We start from the raw sequence: 17,046 nt of genomic DNA, 5'->3' as shown, positions 1-17,046 counted from the left end.
TAAGGTATAGGATCATGTCATCTGCAAATAGGGATATTTTGACAGTTTCTTTACCTATTTGTATTCCTTTTATTCCTTCTTCTTGCCTAATTGCTCTGGCTAGGAATTCCAGTACTATGTTGAATAGGAGTGGAGATAGTGGGCATCCTTGTCTGATTCCTGATTTTAGAGGGAATGGCTCTGGTTTTTCTCTGTTAAGTATAATGCTGGCTGTAGGTTTGTCATATATAGCTTTTATAATGTTGAGGTACTTTCCTTCTATTCCTAGTTTTCTTAGAGCTTTTATCATGAAATGATGTTGGAGCTTATCAAAGGCTTTTTCTGCATCTATTGAGATGATCAAGTGGTTTTTGTCTTTGCTGGGTGCAGTTCCTTAAGTAAGAACTCGAGCACAAAGGCCTCCTCAGGCCAAATTTAGTTTAATGTATGACAACAATAAAAGGCAGTAATGGCAGAGATTGAGCTAGTATGTGTGAATGTGGAGGAATTCTTTACTCAGGCAATCAAGAAAGAACTCTGATGAAGAAAAGTGGCCCTGGGAAGGATCCTCATTCAAAGCAGGAAATAGCAAAGGTCCTGGGGCAGGTCTGAGAAAACCTATATAACAAGAACAGTAGGCAAGTGAGCATGGAAGGTGGGCAGGTGAGCAAAAGGAGGTCTCAGGTAGGGACAGCCACCCGCCCACAGAGGCCCTTGCAGAACATGGCTGGTGTTTCAAGAACAATGAAGGAGCCTCGAGAAGGCAGGAACATTCCATGCCCAGAAAAATATTTACTGTAGGGGCTGGTGGAGTGGCTCAAGCATCAAGACCACCTGCCTAGCAAGTGCAAGGCCCTGAGTTCAAACCCCAGTACTGAAAAACAAAAAGCTTTACTGTACATTTTAAGAAGACAACTCTGCTCTATTAAGAATGGAGTGAGAGAGGAAGCAGGAAAACATGTAGGGAACCATGACAGAGGCACAGACAAAAGAAGAGGGTGAATGTGGTGGTTCAGAGAAGCAAACAGTCTGATTTGGTGCTGCAGCAGAGCCGGCAGGACCTCGGGGAGACCAGCTCCAAGTGGCAGGAAAGAGGAAGCAGCAGTGGTGCTGCTGGGCAGCCGGGCAGGCTGGCAGGAGAAATCAGGAGAGTTACTGTGGCACACTGCAAGTAAGACAAGTTGCAAGCTGGGTGCCAGTGGCTCACACCTGTAATCCCTGTTACTTGGGAAGCTGAGATCTGTAGGATTGTGGCTTGAGGCCAACCCGGGACAAGTACTTCTCAAGACCCCCATCTTCAAAATAACCAGAGTAAAATGGACTGCAGGTGTGGTTCAAGCCTAGAGCACCTGCTTGGCAAGCATGAAGCCCTGAGTTCAAACCCCAGTTCGACCAAAGAGGCATCTGAATACAGGAGTACGGTGCTCAGGGGAGAGAAAAGAGGCAAGAGCGCTGGGAGGCAGATGGATCTGTGCATTTTCCCTGTTTCTGCTTTACTGGCTGATGAAACACAACAGAGTGTAGAAACAGATGCAACCATGTTTTTCTTAATTTTTGGCCACCTGGTGGTGCATGCTTGTAATCCCAGCACTGAGGAGGCAGAGGCAGGACAATCAAGAGTTCAAGGCCAGCTACCAACAAACAAATCTACACAAGGAAGTGGAATTGTACCTCCACTCTGAGTTTGTTATGAGGATTATATGACTCGAAACACATCAAGATGTTTAGAAAAACATCTGGCACGCATTTAGTTTTTATTATATATTGTTTTTATTTAAATTCAAATGAAAAAAGACTAGTGTAACCCATAAGTGGTCTTTGCATAGTTTGCTTTCCATCTTGGAAAAAAGAAAATGACAGATGCTCTACCTTATGCTTAAGTAAAAATGTAGCAGGGAGGAGGATCAGAAGAGAAACAGACAGGCCTGCGTTCTGATGAAGTAGCAGGAAGGAATGGCATAGCAGAGAGTTAAAACCTAAAGAATCCAAATGTAAAGAAGGTCATATGACACTGGGGTGAAGTAGCCATAGAGTCACATACAACCATAGGTGGGTGAAACCTTGCTTCTTGCTTCTGTAACCTGCTTGCAAGGGTATGAAAGGTGAGACCGCTGTGTTCTCGGGCTCAGCCTTTGGATGTGAATCCGCTGACCCGGCAGGCTAATAAATACTGCTTTCCTGAAAAGCCTTGGTGTCCCGTGTCTCTGTTCGAGTTTCCCGCAACGAAAAATACATTTGATATCGATTAAAGGTGTGAATGAAAGAAATCAAACTAGAAAAATACGAGGAAAAAAATTAGAACAATAACTGACTAACCCAGCCTAAACCAGGCCTTTTAAAGCTACCCAGAAAACCTTGACGCGGTAAGAAAGCCACAGCAGAGCTGTCAGGGAGGACACCCGAGAGGCAGCGGGGCCGCTGAGCCTGGACTGAGAACCTCGCTGGGAGCCGGGCCTGGTGAGACACGTCTATAATCCTAGTAGGCCAAGGCAGAAGGATCGGGAGTTTGAGGTCAGTCCGGGTTACAAAACAAAACTCTGTCAAAAACGTAGGAATGGAGGAAGGAAGGGAAAGACTTCACTGGGGGTTTAAGGAAAAGACTTCACGACAGAGAGGGCGCCTTGTCTCACCGCTGGCCACGCCTGCGCACCAGGCGCGACGCGAACGACTCCGGAACCTTTTAGCTGAGGGTGCCTGTTTCTGGACGGAAAAGGGGTCCTAAGGCGCCGCTAGGAAGCCAACTTCCGGCGTCTCGTTTCTACCGGGTTTCGGCGGCCATGAGGCAGAAACACTACCTGGAGGCTGCGGCGTGGAGTCTACGCGAGAGCTGCCCGGGCCAGGCCCGCTATCTCCTGTAAGAGGGGGCGGCAGGGAAGCGGGGTGAACGGAGAGGCGTTTCTTGGCTGTTCACGACTCTCTCTCTCTCTCTTACAGCTGGACGTACGGCTCGTTACACGGTAGGGAAGCCCCTGCTTTTCGGCACCGTCCCTCACCGATCTCCACCGCACAGCCTCGGAATGATTGCATAAAAAATCCCAAAGGCTTCTAGGTTTCATGAAAAATTCAGATGCTTGACCTTGCATGTGACATTTATCAATCTTCTCGAAATGGTTTCCAATTGGCTGCCAGGCCATCGTATCGTACCTCTTTAAGCCGGTGCTTGTGGATGGACTTAGTGGTTTTTCTAATCCCCTAACCTCTGTAAATATTGCAGGTCCCGGGCAGGACTTAGCCCCTTGGACCTTTTTCCATCCAATCTCCTGGCATTTAAATACTGCATACGATGGCCTTCCAAATTCCGGCCTAGACCTCGCCTCCACATTCCACTCACATGTTCAGACGCCTTCTTGGCAGCTTCTTTTGAATGACTAGTAGGCATTCCAAACTTGTGTCCAAAACCTGAGCGCCACTCCCAACAAGCTCCTTCAGTTCTCCTCATTTCAGTAAATGGTAACCCTAAACAGTTATTCAGTCCCCAAACCTTGGGTCCATTCTTGTCTCCCTAACAACTCTTCGCCCATCCCGGCCCAAGCCAGTGTGCAGAAAGATCTTGTTGGCTTTAAAGGATTTCCAAAATCTTAGCCATTTCTCACTACATCCACTGCGTCCAGCCTGGTCCAAGTCATCTCCTGGGTTACTGCCAGCAGGTCCCAGGCATTCCCGTAGTCTGATAAAAGCCAGCACAGTATTTCTGATTAAAACAAAAGCTAGATCATCATGTTCCTTTTCTGCCGTAAATGGCTTCCCACTTCATGGTAAAAGTGAAAGTCCTAGAAAAGGATTATGCAGCCCTACAGGATAGGACCACATAATGTCTTGGACCTGTTTTCATTTGTTCATTCTATTCTAGCCCCAATAGGCCTCTTGTTCTGTTTCAAGGCATTCATGGTTGCCCTGCCTTCTGCCTGGAAATCTTACCTTGTATACTTGATTCCTCCCTGCAAATGTCACCTGAAGTAGCCTTCCCTAGCTACCTACTGAAAACTATGGTAGCTCCATCAACTTACCTTGTTTCATTCCAGAACTTAACTCATGAGCTGTCCTTTGTTCACTGTATCTCCAACACCCAGAACAGTGTCAGACACTTAGCAGTCACTCAGTAAATCTGAATGAATTTTACATTTGGCAGAGGCAAGTTGCAAATATGTCTTAGGCTCTTTTGTAGTGCTGTTGTATCTCTAGAACTTAGCACAGTGCCAACAGTAGGTACTAAATAAATTTTGGTTGTGCTAATAGTTAAAAAAGAAACAAAATCCCAGTGCAATGTGTAGACTGGTGAAACAATAGCCTGTTTTTTACTTAGTAGCAAGTAATGAGCCAGGGAGCAGAGGTTGGAGAACTGCCTATCTATTGCTGAAAGGAATAAATGGATGGAATTAGAGGATTTTACAAAATAAGTTATCAGTTTATGTTTTAGTAAATTTTCATACTTTTAAGTTTGCCTAAAGAGAATGTGTACCTACTCATATTAAGTACCAATATACTTTTCTTTTTCATATTGATGTCAGCTGTTTGAGATAACAAAATATTCTGATTTACTGAATTGTGTTTCATTTGTATAATTTTAGGTGATAATAGTACTTTTGAAAGAACATGCCCATACTGTTTCCAGTTGTTAGTTCTGGATAACTCTCGAGTACGTCTCAAACCCAAGGCTAAACTGACACCCAAAATACAGAAACTTCTTCATCGAAAAGCAAGAAATTATACACTCAGTTTTAAAGAAGCAAAAATTGTGAAAAAGTACAAAGATTCCAAAAGTGTACTGGTAAGATTTTCTTTCACTTAAACAGCCTGACTATAAGCTCAGATTTATAGTAGTATATTTGAATTGTCAAAATTTATACCAAGCAACTCTGTCTAGTGATTGGTGCTTCATCAAGAGTACAGCTCGTTCTTATTTTCATAATTATCTAAAACATTGTGAGCTCTTCATTGTCACCAGATCACATTATTGAGAACAGTTATTTTCACAAATTTGAGGATTTCTTGAGCTAAACAAGATAAGTCTACCTGAATTTCAGTTATCACTAAATTATTTTTAAGTTAATGGTGGTCTTTTCTTCACAGGTGTACCTTATGTACATAGGTACGGTGTTGCTTCTTTACTCATTTCTCCCCATGTCAGTATGTAGTTACTTGTATGTGCAATATAGAGAGTGCATCTTAGGTTCATTCATTAAACATTTTTTGAGGGTCTATTGTGTGCCACACAGTGCTTCTATTGGGGATGTAAAATGGAATAATAAATGATTTACTAGATGGAGGCCACTATCAGATATATTTTATATTCTACATACTCTATATTAACTTGTATCAGCTATTCAAATACCTGCTTTGGGCAGGCAGTGTGATGGGTACTAGACATTATGACAGCTTAGGTCTGGCCTAAGAAAATAATTAGTAATAACTTAGATTGAAAATTGCCATATTTAGGAGTTTACATATTGGAAAGGTAAGTGCATTTTGTTTCTTGATTTTGTTTTTGGTTTTTGGTGGTACTTGGGTTTGAACTCAGGACCTCATACTTCGTAGGCAGGTGTTTTGTTTTGTCTTAAAATTGAATGTTGGAAAGGTAAAAGATAAAATACTAAAGTAAGCAGATTTTTGTTTTGTTTTTTGAAAGCCAGGGTCTCATTACGTAGCCTCAAACTCATGATCCTTCTGCTTCACCCTCTGGGTTGCTGGGATTACAGGTGTGTATCACCACACCCTGCATAAAATTCACTTTTACTCCTTCGAGAATTGTATTTTTCAAAAAGCATTACTGCCACATATTTGGAAAATGTTCCAAAATGAAGATGATAAATGCTTCCTCGCTGTCTTTCAATGCTTTGCCTTTATGAAGTATACATTCTAATGTATTTTAATCAGAGGTCAGCTAGAAAGGTGCTAGGGGTATTTGTATTGTTGATTTATTTTAATCTGTATACAGCCTCTTTCTGGAAAGTAGAAGACAACATAGGCCTTTGCTGTATGCAGATTTTCCATTTGCATTTCGTCTGTTCATGAGCACCTGAGTACTAAATTCTGGGCATTATAAGTGAAATATGTAGAAGAAAGGCATTTAGCTAGACAACAGACCATTTCTTGAAAATGAATCCTAAAAAGAAAGTCAATGTCTATAGCTAATGATAGAAATGAAGAAGTGTGAGAATATGATACTCATTTGGTTTTGTAAAATACCTGTATTTATACAATCACTTAGGATGGGAAGGAGCTACTTCAGTTTTCATTGATCTTATGCCATGTTTTTTTGGGGATAGGCCTAAAAGTTCACCTGCAAAAAATATTAAATGTCTACTTGCTATTACAAAGAATATCCAAATGTTAAAAATTGTAATAACCCCATTCTCCCAAAATAGTTTTATTGAAAAATCAAAGTCCTTGTGGGTGTTTTTAATTTAAAGAAGACTGTTTTAAGTTAAATATAAATGTTTAGCCATTGGTTTTTATTGAAGACTTTTCTCATTTTTAATTTGTCTTGTCTGGTTTCTGTTGCTAGATTGTGAGGTTCTAGAGGGTACCTTCTGTGTTAACTTACCTTTGCAGTACCCTTACATAAGAATTCTGAGAACATGTGGCTTATTGAATTCAATTGTAACAGAATTCATAGGACTGATATTTCTTCCTTTTATGGTAGTTGATTACTTGTAAGACATGCAATAGAACAGTTAAACATCATGGTAAAAGCAGAAGCTTTCTATTGGCACTGAAGAGCAGTCCTGCCACTCCTACCAGTAAACTCAGCCTGAAGACACCAGAGAGGAAGACACCAGAGAAAAAGACTCCACAGTCTGCAAACTTAAATCATATGTCTGGTTCCAAAAGCAAGAGCCCAGCATTAATTTTCAGGTATCTTAATTCATGAACTTTTCTTAATTGCCATTGTTAAGCATTTCTTCAGTTTTTGCCATCAGATATACACTTCTAAATATTCCATACAGTTCATTCCTTGGCCCCTTTTTTCCTTTACACCCTTTTCTTCTCTAATGTCATACACTTCTGTATCTTCAGCTCTCATCAGTGCATCATAACTTCTTTGTACATTACTATTTCAGTTTCTCCCTGGATATATTCCTAGCTACCTGATAAATAACCACTTGACCCTGCCCATCTTCCTAAGTTCCTTATTGAACTAATGTGTCCTTCTAGATATTCTCACCTGAAATAACAGGAATGGTTAACAACTTCTATGTTGGTTCTTTAGCACCAGTTTCTATCTATTCTTCTTCCATGCTGTTTGCATTTGTTCTCTACTTTTCCCCCTTCTGCTGCTATCCTGCCTGGTTCACCTTTTGTCAAGACTACTACAGTGATTTCCTGATTGGGCTTCCAACTTCTGGTTTCAAGCCCCTGAAACCAGATCATCTTCCTAAAGCACAGCTCTGGTTAGCAGCCTTTAACACCTAACACTATCAAATACTCCAGCATGGCTTTCCAGCCCTCACTATTTGACACCAGCTTGTCTGCCCATTCCTTTGCCTCAATTTGTCCAATGTACCAGCAAAACTGAACTACTTTTGCATTCCTGCAAAAATCTAACTGAAGAGGGATTTGTCAGGTGATACCAAGTGAACCATATGATTGGGCACATAGTTTTATTTTAGTAGTCCTCAATACAGAATAAATATAATTCTGTAGAAACTATGAAAGAAATGTTTACTTATAAAAGAGAAACGGAGTCTGGACGTCTCAAACATAAATAACAAAATTCAGCAAGGACAAGGATTATCTCTACTCATTGAAGTGAATTTTCTGTATTAGGCTTGAAGTTTATAAGATTAAGAATTAAAATTTCAAGTTCAATTTTTGCTATATTCCTGATTAAATTATTTTGATACCTGGTATGAGAATTCAGCATAGAAGTTTTCACTTTATTGGATAAGTGTAGGTAAAAGTTTAACATATTTAAGACAATTTAGTTTCATTTAGACGAGAGTAGTCGGCCTTTAGTACTCATAGGTTCCGCATCTAGATTCAACCCATCATGGATCAGAAATATTCAGGAAAATAAAATTGCATCTGTACTGAAGACGTACAATTGTTCTTCTGGTCACAGTTACCTAATACAGTGTAACTATTACTTATATGGCATTTACAGTTTGTTATATGTACTGTAGAGATGAGCTAGAGTCTATGAGAGGGTATGCATAGGTTGTATGCATACACTGTGCCATTTTATCTAAGGGACTTGTGAATTGCTATATTTTGGTATCCATGGGGGTGGGGCATGTCCTGAAACAATCCCCTCATGGATGCTGAGGGGCATGGGAATAGGAAGATGCTGCACATTACCACACAGATAGGGAGTTCAGAGAGATTAGACCAATGAACCCCAAGTAGAACTCAATGGGAGAGAGCACAATTGAAGGGAATCATTTTTTCATTGATTATTTCCAGAGTGCTTCCTGTGTGCCTGGCACTGTTATAAAGCGCTAAAATATCCATTTAGTAGTATAGTGTCTGCCCTGTGGAGCTGATATTCTAGTGGGGAGGATACAATGGAAGAATACCTACAGGTGTAGGTTGAGATCCTTTGAAGAAATGGAAGAAATTTTGAACTGTGAAGAAGGAATGTTTTTAAAGTCCTTACATAGAAATGTCATGAATCTTGATGTCAAGCTCAAAGAGAACTCAGACCTGATAATATTTTACCTGTGGGCTTAACTTTCAGGTATGATAGAAGCCTCTAATACCTTCTAAATGTTGTCCATGGATTTTTTTTTTTTTTAAATGGGAATGATTATATGGAGTACAGCCACTACCCATAGACATAAAATACAAAAGAGTGGGAAATTATCCTACTAGCAGTTATCTAAGCAGAAAGATTATTTTGGCATTTGTCAGTATGACGAAGGGTATTTTTTTTTCTTTTCAGAACACCTACATCTGGACACTCGACACCCATTTGTTCTTCAAAGAATGTGAGGAAAAGAAAGAAACACTTCTCTCAACTAAAAATGTTGCTTAGTCAAAATGAATCTCAAAAGAATCCAGAGGTGGACTTCAGAAATTTCCTGTCTTCTCTGTGAAGGGCGGGACTTTGAAAGTCAGGAATGTCTAGTGCAGTTTCTGAAACTAAAGTTTATGAGCAACTTTTTTTTTTAACTTTTATTTATTCTTTGAATACATGGAAACTGGATCCAAGAACAAATTTCTTAGCATCCCTCAATATTTATGGGAAAAATATCTCACAGGGAAGGTAGTTGTGAGGATCAAAACATGAGTGAATGGTTCTTGTAAATAGTGAAGGTGTATTTGGACATCGAGTAATGGTACTATTTTCTCCTTTAGTTTTAAGCAGATTTCATTATGCCATTTTCTTTAAAAGGAAATTGAGATCTTAATAATAAGAGGGTCTATTCATTAAGATACCTTCCATGTCTTTAGCCTTATTACTAATTCACAAAAGGGATCAAGTGTGTGTCCTTATTTTCTCAGTCATAGTCATAACTGTATTAGTAAAAATCTGATTATTCCTATTTTGAATGCAAAAATAAGAATCTGACACATTCTCTTTTTTTGGTGTTAGGACCTCACAGATGCTAGTCATGTACTCTATCACTGACCTATACTCAGCCCAATATTCTTGATTATAAGTGATTAAATAAAACACTGAAATTTCCATTCTTAGAACTTTCTGTTGTTGCTATAGTAATATTTTTCCTGAAAGTGGCATTTTAATTTGCTTTGGTGAAGACTTATTTCTGTGTCTAAAAATTGTATCAATATAACATAGTAACAAATTTTCTTAAAACAACAGCATAATTTTTTGGTTTTTGCAGGACTGGTATTTGAACTCAAGGCTTTCCACTTGCCAAGCAGGTGCTTTACCATTTGAGCCACACCTCCAGTCCATTTTGCTTTTGTTATTTTGGAATAGGGTTCTCAGACTTTGCCATCCTCCTGATCTTAGCCTCCTCAGTAGCTAGGATTACAGATGTGAGCCACCAGAGTCCTGCTGGAGCATAATTTTAAATAAATAAATAAGCTAGGATTGTATTCAACCTGCTTTTTTTTGTTTTAAACTTTAGCAAAGGAGTCTTTGTACACTACTGGTGATACAGCCATTTTAGAAAACAGTATGGACTTTTCTTTAAAAACTAAAAGTAGGGCCGGGTGCCAGTGGCTCACGCCTATAATCCTAGCTACTTGGGAGGCAGCGATCAGGAGGACTGTGGTTCGAAGCCAGCCTGGGCAAATAGTTTGTGAGACTCTATCTTGAAAATAACATACAAAAAAAGGACTGGTGGAGTGGCTCAAGGTGTAAGCCCTGAGTTCAAGCCCAAGTACCACAAAAAAAAAAACCTAAAAGTAGAATTACCATATGATCAACAGTCTCACTTCTGGGTATATATCCAAAGGAACTGAAATCAGTATGTTGCATGGATGTTTGCACTCCCACATGTATTGTAATATTATTTACAATTAAGGTACAGAAACAACTCAAGAGCCCATCAGTGCACAAATAGATTTTTAAATGTGTGTGTGTGTGTGTGTATGTGTGTATATATATATATATATATATATATATATATATATTCAACCTTTAAAAAGCATATTACATCATTTGTGATAACAGATAAACCTGAAGAATGTATACTAATTGAAACAAGCTAGACCAAGAGACAAATTCCGTATGATGTCACTTTTATGTGGATCTAGAGTCCTTAAACACATAGAATAGAATGGTGGTTTCCAGAGGCTGGGGAAGAAATAGATGGGGAAAAGGGCAGATGTTGGTCAAAGGGTATAAAGTTTCAGTTTGACAGGAAGAATAAGTTCTGATCTATTGCACAGCAAAGTTAATACTGTGAATCTCAAAATAGCTAAAAGGGGGTTCTAAGTGTTCTCACCACAAAGAAGTGAGAAATAGTTGAGGTGATATATTAATCAGCCTGACCTGACCAACCCACAATGTACACATGTATGAAGCATATTGCATTCTGTAAGTATATACAATATTTTGTCAACTAAAAATAAAATGGATGAGCAAAAGTTCCATGTAAGGTGAACCTCAAAAGTAGTATTGAACAAAAAATAAAACTAAGTAAAAACTAAAATCATGTTTAAATAAAACATTTAAGTACTGGAATTATCTGTATCCAGGCCTCTCTGCTGCTTAAAATTTTAAAGCTTAAATTCTCATTTACTAGGGCTTGGCAAACTGAGAGGCCAAGGTTAACCAGTTGGTCTTAGAGATGTAATGAAGTAAATTATGCTAACAAAAAGAATGGTGAACTGAGCCAGACTTTCCCTTTGTCCATAGCATCAACCACCATCACTATTATTTGGACTTTTGGTAACTTAGGTTCATAAAGTGCTGAAAGCTGAGGAAGAATCCTGCAGTTGGTATTCTTAGGAAGCAAGCTTCTTACTAGTCTATAGATCATTTGGCACCATTTTCAAAGCTGTGAGTAAAGTGTCCACCTAGACAGATAGCTAAGAAATGTACTTCAATTCCTGTTTCAGTTCCAGTCAGCTGGTGACTGAATGGAGCTCTGATTTTATTTATGTAAGTGAGGGACAGAAATGTGGTGAGAAGCACACGTATGACTTACACTTGCCCCTTCTATGGCAAAGGGACAATGGCATGGGTTAAGACTTAATGAATACTTGTTCTTTGGTGCATTATTTTCCAGTTTCAAAAGAACTCAAGTTTTGTTGGCTCTCGCTGATAACTTTAGATAATATGTCTGCTCAGAAAGTAAGACTTAAAATACTGAACACTTTCACAAGTTACTGCTGAAATGCTATTTTTTGTCTTTTTCGAAAATGAAAGGAAAAAAATAGCAAATAATTTGCAAACATTGCCAGAATATTTTCTAGCTGGTTTGTAATTTCCTAAGAATGAATGTGTGTGTGTGTATGTGTATATGTGTGTATATACATGTGTGTATATATATGCATATATATATGCGTGTGTATATATATATGTGTGTGTGTGTGTGTGTATGTATTTTGGGAACAAAAAGCCACAGTCTGACAAGGTTGCTGTGGCTTAGCACCATGTCTATAATGGCGGGAAGGAACGCTAAATGGTTTCCCTTGACTAAAAAGTTGATACTTAGTCAAGGACACTGGCAGTAAGAATGCAGGACGGCAAAAACAGAAAGGTTGTAGCTAGGTCAGAGTGTTTTTGATGTTTAAGTCTCTTCCTCTTTTGTATAAAGCTGGCTGAGAAAAATGAAATTTTGCCAGTTGGTCAGCCTGCTGGCCCTCTCAATATGTGTCTTGTCTGTTTATTCCTGCCCTGAGCCCTTTCGGGTTAAGGACCTCTGCGATCCCGGCATATATAAAATTTTGTGTGTGTGTGTGTGATACTGGGGTTTGAATTCAGGGCTTCATGCTTGCTAGGCAGGTACTCTACCACTTGAGCCACTCCACCAGCCCTTTTTTGTGTTGGGTATTTTCCAGACAGGCTCTCGAACTATTTCGCCAGGTTGGCTTTGAACTGTGATTCTCCTGATCTTTGCCTCCTGAGTAGCTAGAAATATAGGCATCAGCTCCCAGCTCCCAGCTTATTCCTTGTTTTTGTCTTTTGTGGTTCCTGTTTCCATTTTTGTACAACTTACAAGACTGCAAATAATATAGCAGTATTTAAAGCTGACCTTTCTGGGGCTGGCACAGTAGCCCAAATGGTAACAGTGCCTGCCTAGCAAGCGTGAGGCCCTGAGCCTGAATTCAAACCCTAAGGCTGCAAAAAAAAAAAAAACTATAAAGCTGAGCTTTCAGGAAAAAGGAAGTAAGAACTCAATGTGTACATGGTAACTTCTATGTATGAGGAGGAGGAATTTTGAAGGAAAATCCCTTGCAGAGTAAGTCAGGTGGCAATTGTTAGGGTATGTGTTTCTCTTCCTATAGGTTATTTTGTAAAAAAGGAAGTATTTTCCCCAAGATTGGGAGAAAGCAAACTACCAGTCAGTTTAGCTTTATGTTGTATGTACTTTTTACTATACTTGGTCTTAGCCAACAGACCAAGCAGCGATTGTAGGCTAGTTTTTAAAAGAATATGTAATATAAAAACAAAAAAAACTTTCATGATGGATTTTGTAAATAGATTTGTTACAGGGAAACCTGTTCTCTCTAGCTTGATCTCACCACCTTATATGGATGTAATCTGAATAAATAGTTGGTGGTTAAAAAATTATTTTTTAAGAGTTAAAAAAATGAAAGTGTGTTGTGCTTTTGTAGAGAAGAAACAAGTCTACACATCTTCAACACTATTTTAATAACAAGATTTCTTTTTTCTTTTATGGGGGGGTGGTACTGGGATTTGAATTCTGGACCTCATGCTTGCTAGATACTCCTACCATTTAACCCATGCCCTCAACCCAGATTTCTTGTTTATATGAAGTTATAAAGTGCTGTATCTGTTGAACATTATATTTCACATATGGCAATGATTTAATAACATCTTAAAATTGCCTACCTATTGTCCTGGGTTATTTGAAAAAAATATTTCACTATGTAACTCTTTAAAGCTAATTTACACAATATGAGGCTTTTCAGAAACTCATAATCAAAATACTTTTCCTATATTAAAAAACATTAACATCAGTTTAAGTACTATTTCTAAGTTGTATGTTTTAAAAGATACACTAGTCCTTAAGATTTTTTTTTTTTAAATCTCAAAACTGCATGCAAACACTGCTAGTAAAGAGAAAATCATGTTTTAATCATTAAGTTCAATCACTAGCAGTTAGCTTCCTCCTGGTTCCCAACAGGGAAATTACACCTTCCCTGAAAAAAAGACAGTGTTTTAATACTAATGTAAAACTTTACTGCAACTATAATTGGCCTGTATCATCAATGGATATAAAAGAAGGCTAAAAGAGAAAGGAGCTAAAAAGATGCTGCAGTTTTTCTTCCTCAAACTAGTCAAGAACTGAAGAGACTAGCAACTCAAAATAGGGTGAATGCTATCAGCTAGGTAAGAATACAAGGCATGAAGCTCACCTGGTCCGGCAATACTCAAACACCAGCTCCAAACAGAGAAACATTTTAATTTCCTTGGTTAAACACACTCCAGCTGCACTATAGAAGCTCTAATCACAAAACCACAACCAAGACATCACTTCCCACTTATAGCAGTATAAGAGAATTATACAAAGGTATCTTAAAATAAGGCCAGGCATAGTGGTACATGCCTATAACCTCAACGACACAGGAGATAGAGATGGGAGGATGGAGAAATGGAGGCCAACCTGGGTGAAAGTGTGAGGCTTTATCTGAGAATACAGCATAAAAAGTTGGGGGTGTGGCTCAAGTAGTAGAACAGTTGCCTAGTATACCACACACACAAACACAAAGGGCAGCATTTGTGAGCAATCTGCTAATAACTTGGTCTCATAAGATTTGCTGGGGGAGTGGCTCAAATGCTAGAGTGCCTGCCTAGCAAACGTGAGGCCCCGAGTTCAAGCTTCAGTACTGCCAAAAAAAAAAATTACATATTTATAAAGTATTTATAAAGATTATATATAAAGATTTTATAACTTAAATATCAAGGCCTGGAAGAAGAAGTCAATTGACAAATACTAACTGATGAATACTAATATTTTGAAAAAGCCATGTATTAAGGTATGATTCTTAAATAACTCACTCTACTTGTATTTCCAAAAATGACTTTAAAAAGATAAAGCAAACCAAACAGTATCTATACTATTGAATATTTGTAGATATATATGAATAAGCTAATGGTTCTGAATCACAGAATCATTTAAATTGATTCAAAATTTCAATTTGGTACCTTTCCATAAAACAATTCAAATATATATAATTCTAAACTTCATTGCACATTCCACTTTAGTTAGTAATCTGGATCATGGTTGGATGCGTAGAACAAAGGAGTCATCATATTACCTAAAGCATTTGTTAAAAAGGCACATGTCTCCAACCTTGACTTTTCTGATTCCATAGTCTGAGGCCCAAGATTTGCACTTCTAACGAGCTCCCAGCTGAGGCTAATATTTCTGGCCTAACAAATACTGGCTTAGATAAATAACACTAGTTTAAAATTAAAAGTAAGCTTTAGTCAGTTACCAAAACTGTCATGATTCCACTAGATTTTAAACTTTTTGAAAGCAGACATGCAGTTGAGAAATCTGTGCCTCAAAAGACAACACAATACCTTAAACACAGTAAGAATTCATTAAATGTTGTCTGAAATGTTCCCATTAATACTTGATTCTAACTCTGATTTGTGAATAAAAATAACTGCTTTAGAAAAAACAATTGGAAAAGAATACCCATTTTCATCACTGTATTATTCATAAAAGCCAGAAGGTGGAAGCAACCCAAGTGTCCATTGATGAACAAACAAAATGAGACATATACATAGAATACTCAAGACATTAACAATGAAGTTCTAGCCGGGTGCCAGTGGCTCACACCTGTAATCCTAGGAGGCAGAGATCAGGAGGATCTCAGAGGCCAGCGCAGACAAATAGTTCAAGACCCTATCTCAAAAGTACTCAAAAAAAAAAGGGCTGGCAGAGTGGCTCAAGTGGTAGAGTGCCTACTTAGCAAGCAAGAGGCCCTGAGTTTAAACCCCAGTACCGCCCAAAAAAAAAAAAAAAAAAATGAAGTTCTAGGCCAGGTGTGGTGGTGCATGCCTGTTATCCTACTAATGGGAGGCCACAGGAAGGAAGATCTCAGAGGCCAGACCTGGGCAAAAATGCAAGACCCTACCTGAAAAATAACTAAAGGAAAAAAGGGCTGGGGGCAGAGAATATAGCTTAAGTGGTAGAGCACCTGCCTAACAGGCCTGAGGCTCTGAAGTCAAGTCCCAGTACCACCAAAAAGAAGTTCTGACCCATGCTACAACCTGGAAGAACTTTCAGGTTATGTTGCATGTTATGAAGTAGAATAAGTAACAAAAGGATAAATCGTTCATAATTCCTTATAATTCCACTTATATGTGCTTCCTAAAGAAGTCAAATTCAAATAGGCAGAAAGTGGTTGTTGGCAACGGATAGGGGTATAGGGATTTACTATATAATGTGCAGAGTTTCATTTGGGAAGATGAAAAAAGTTCCTAGAGGTAGATGGTGGTGATGGTTGCACAACAACTTCAGTGTAGTTAATACAGAATACACTTTAAAATGGTTTCAGTTTGCCAGGCATCAGTGGCATACATCTGTACTCCCTTGAGCCCACAAGTTTGAGACCAGCATGGAAACCATAGTAAGTTCCCATCTCAAACACACACACACACACACACACAAAACCAAAAAAAACCTAAATTACTTTTACAAACCATTATGTACATTTTAACTTCAAATACAAAAAACAATTGATGTAACATCCTTCTACAAGTCTCCTACCTTTCAGTGGTGCTTTTAGCTATGCTGCTTTTTTGGTTTTTGGATGCTTTGCTTTTGCTTTTGCTGTTTTTGTTTATTTTGTTTTGAGACAAGGTCCCACTATGTAGCCCAGAATGGCTTGGAACTCATGTAGCTCAGGGTGGCCTTGAATTTATGATCCTCCTTCCACAGCCTCCTGAGGACTGGAATTACAGAATGAGCCACAATGCCCAGGTCAGCTATGTTGCTTTTTTTTCTTTTGTCACTGCTATGTTGCTTTTTTGAGTATATGCATATCAATTTCACTATAACCTGACATGTTGCACAAAATGAGGAGTTCTCACTACTACACAAGCATCAATCTAAAAAGGAGCATCACACAGTGGTTAAGGAACACAGGCCTGGAGCCATACTTGGAGCTTGGTTTGGATCTCAGTTAACCTTTTGACTGGTTCAGGATCATATAGAATAAGTTATCTTAGTTTGTAAAATTGGAATAGGGTTTCACTTCGTACTTGCAAAGCAGGTGCTCTACCTGGAGCTGTATCTTGAAGTCTATTTCGCTCTGGTTATTTTTTGGAGATGGGGGGTCTTTTGAACTATTTGCCCAAGGTGGCCTTGAATCACAATCCTCCTGATTTCAGCTCCCAAGTAGCTATGACTACAGGCATGAGCCACTGGCACTCGGCATAAGCTGTCATTATTATGTTATAGACTATGCTCCGTAGGGCATTGTTTCTCAAAGTGCAGTGCACTGATT

General features: G+C 38.8%; 1 protein-coding gene across 2 annotated transcripts; it reads left to right on the top strand.

The window, feature by feature from the left end:
• Positions 1-2,688: 2,688 nt before the first annotated feature.
• Rmp24 (ribonuclease MRP subunit p24) lies at positions 2,689-9,618 on the top strand. 2 transcript variants are annotated; one of them, XM_020174847.2, is made up of 5 exons: positions 2,695-2,833; positions 2,914-2,936; positions 4,548-4,747; positions 6,623-6,834; positions 8,861-9,618. In XM_020174847.2, exons 1-5 carry the CDS (start codon positions 2,757-2,759, stop codon positions 9,012-9,014), a joined length of 666 nt encoding a protein of 221 aa, XP_020030436.1. In that variant the 5' UTR covers positions 2,695-2,756; the 3' UTR covers positions 9,015-9,618. The 2 variants fall into 2 exon arrangements, with proteins under 2 accessions (XP_073926097.1, XP_020030436.1); XM_074069996.1 differs by lacking the exon at positions 6,623-6,834 and having other exon boundaries at positions 2,689-2,833.
• The last annotated feature ends 7,428 nt before the right edge of the window (positions 9,619-17,046 follow it).

The sequence above is a fragment of the Castor canadensis genome, chromosome 4 (assembly GCF_047511655.1).
Source record: "Castor canadensis chromosome 4, mCasCan1.hap1v2, whole genome shotgun sequence".
In the NCBI taxonomy this organism is placed as follows: domain Eukaryota; kingdom Metazoa; phylum Chordata; class Mammalia; order Rodentia; family Castoridae; genus Castor; species Castor canadensis.
Note: the sequence above shows the minus strand (reverse complement) of the source record. Positions and strands in the feature narration are given on the sequence as shown.

Excerpts from the sequence above, each read along its gene's own strand:
- Rmp24 (XM_020174847.2), top strand. The coding sequence starts at position 2,757 with ATGAGGCAGAAACACTACCTGGAGGCTGCGGCGTGGAGTCTACGCGAG. Across the intron at positions 2,937-4,547 it reads GACGTACGGCTCGTTACACG|GTGATAATAGTACTTTTGAA; the intron begins GTAGGGAAGCCC and ends GTATAATTTTAG. Across the intron at positions 4,748-6,622 it reads AAGATTCCAAAAGTGTACTG|TTGATTACTTGTAAGACATG; the intron begins GTAAGATTTTCT and ends CTTTTATGGTAG.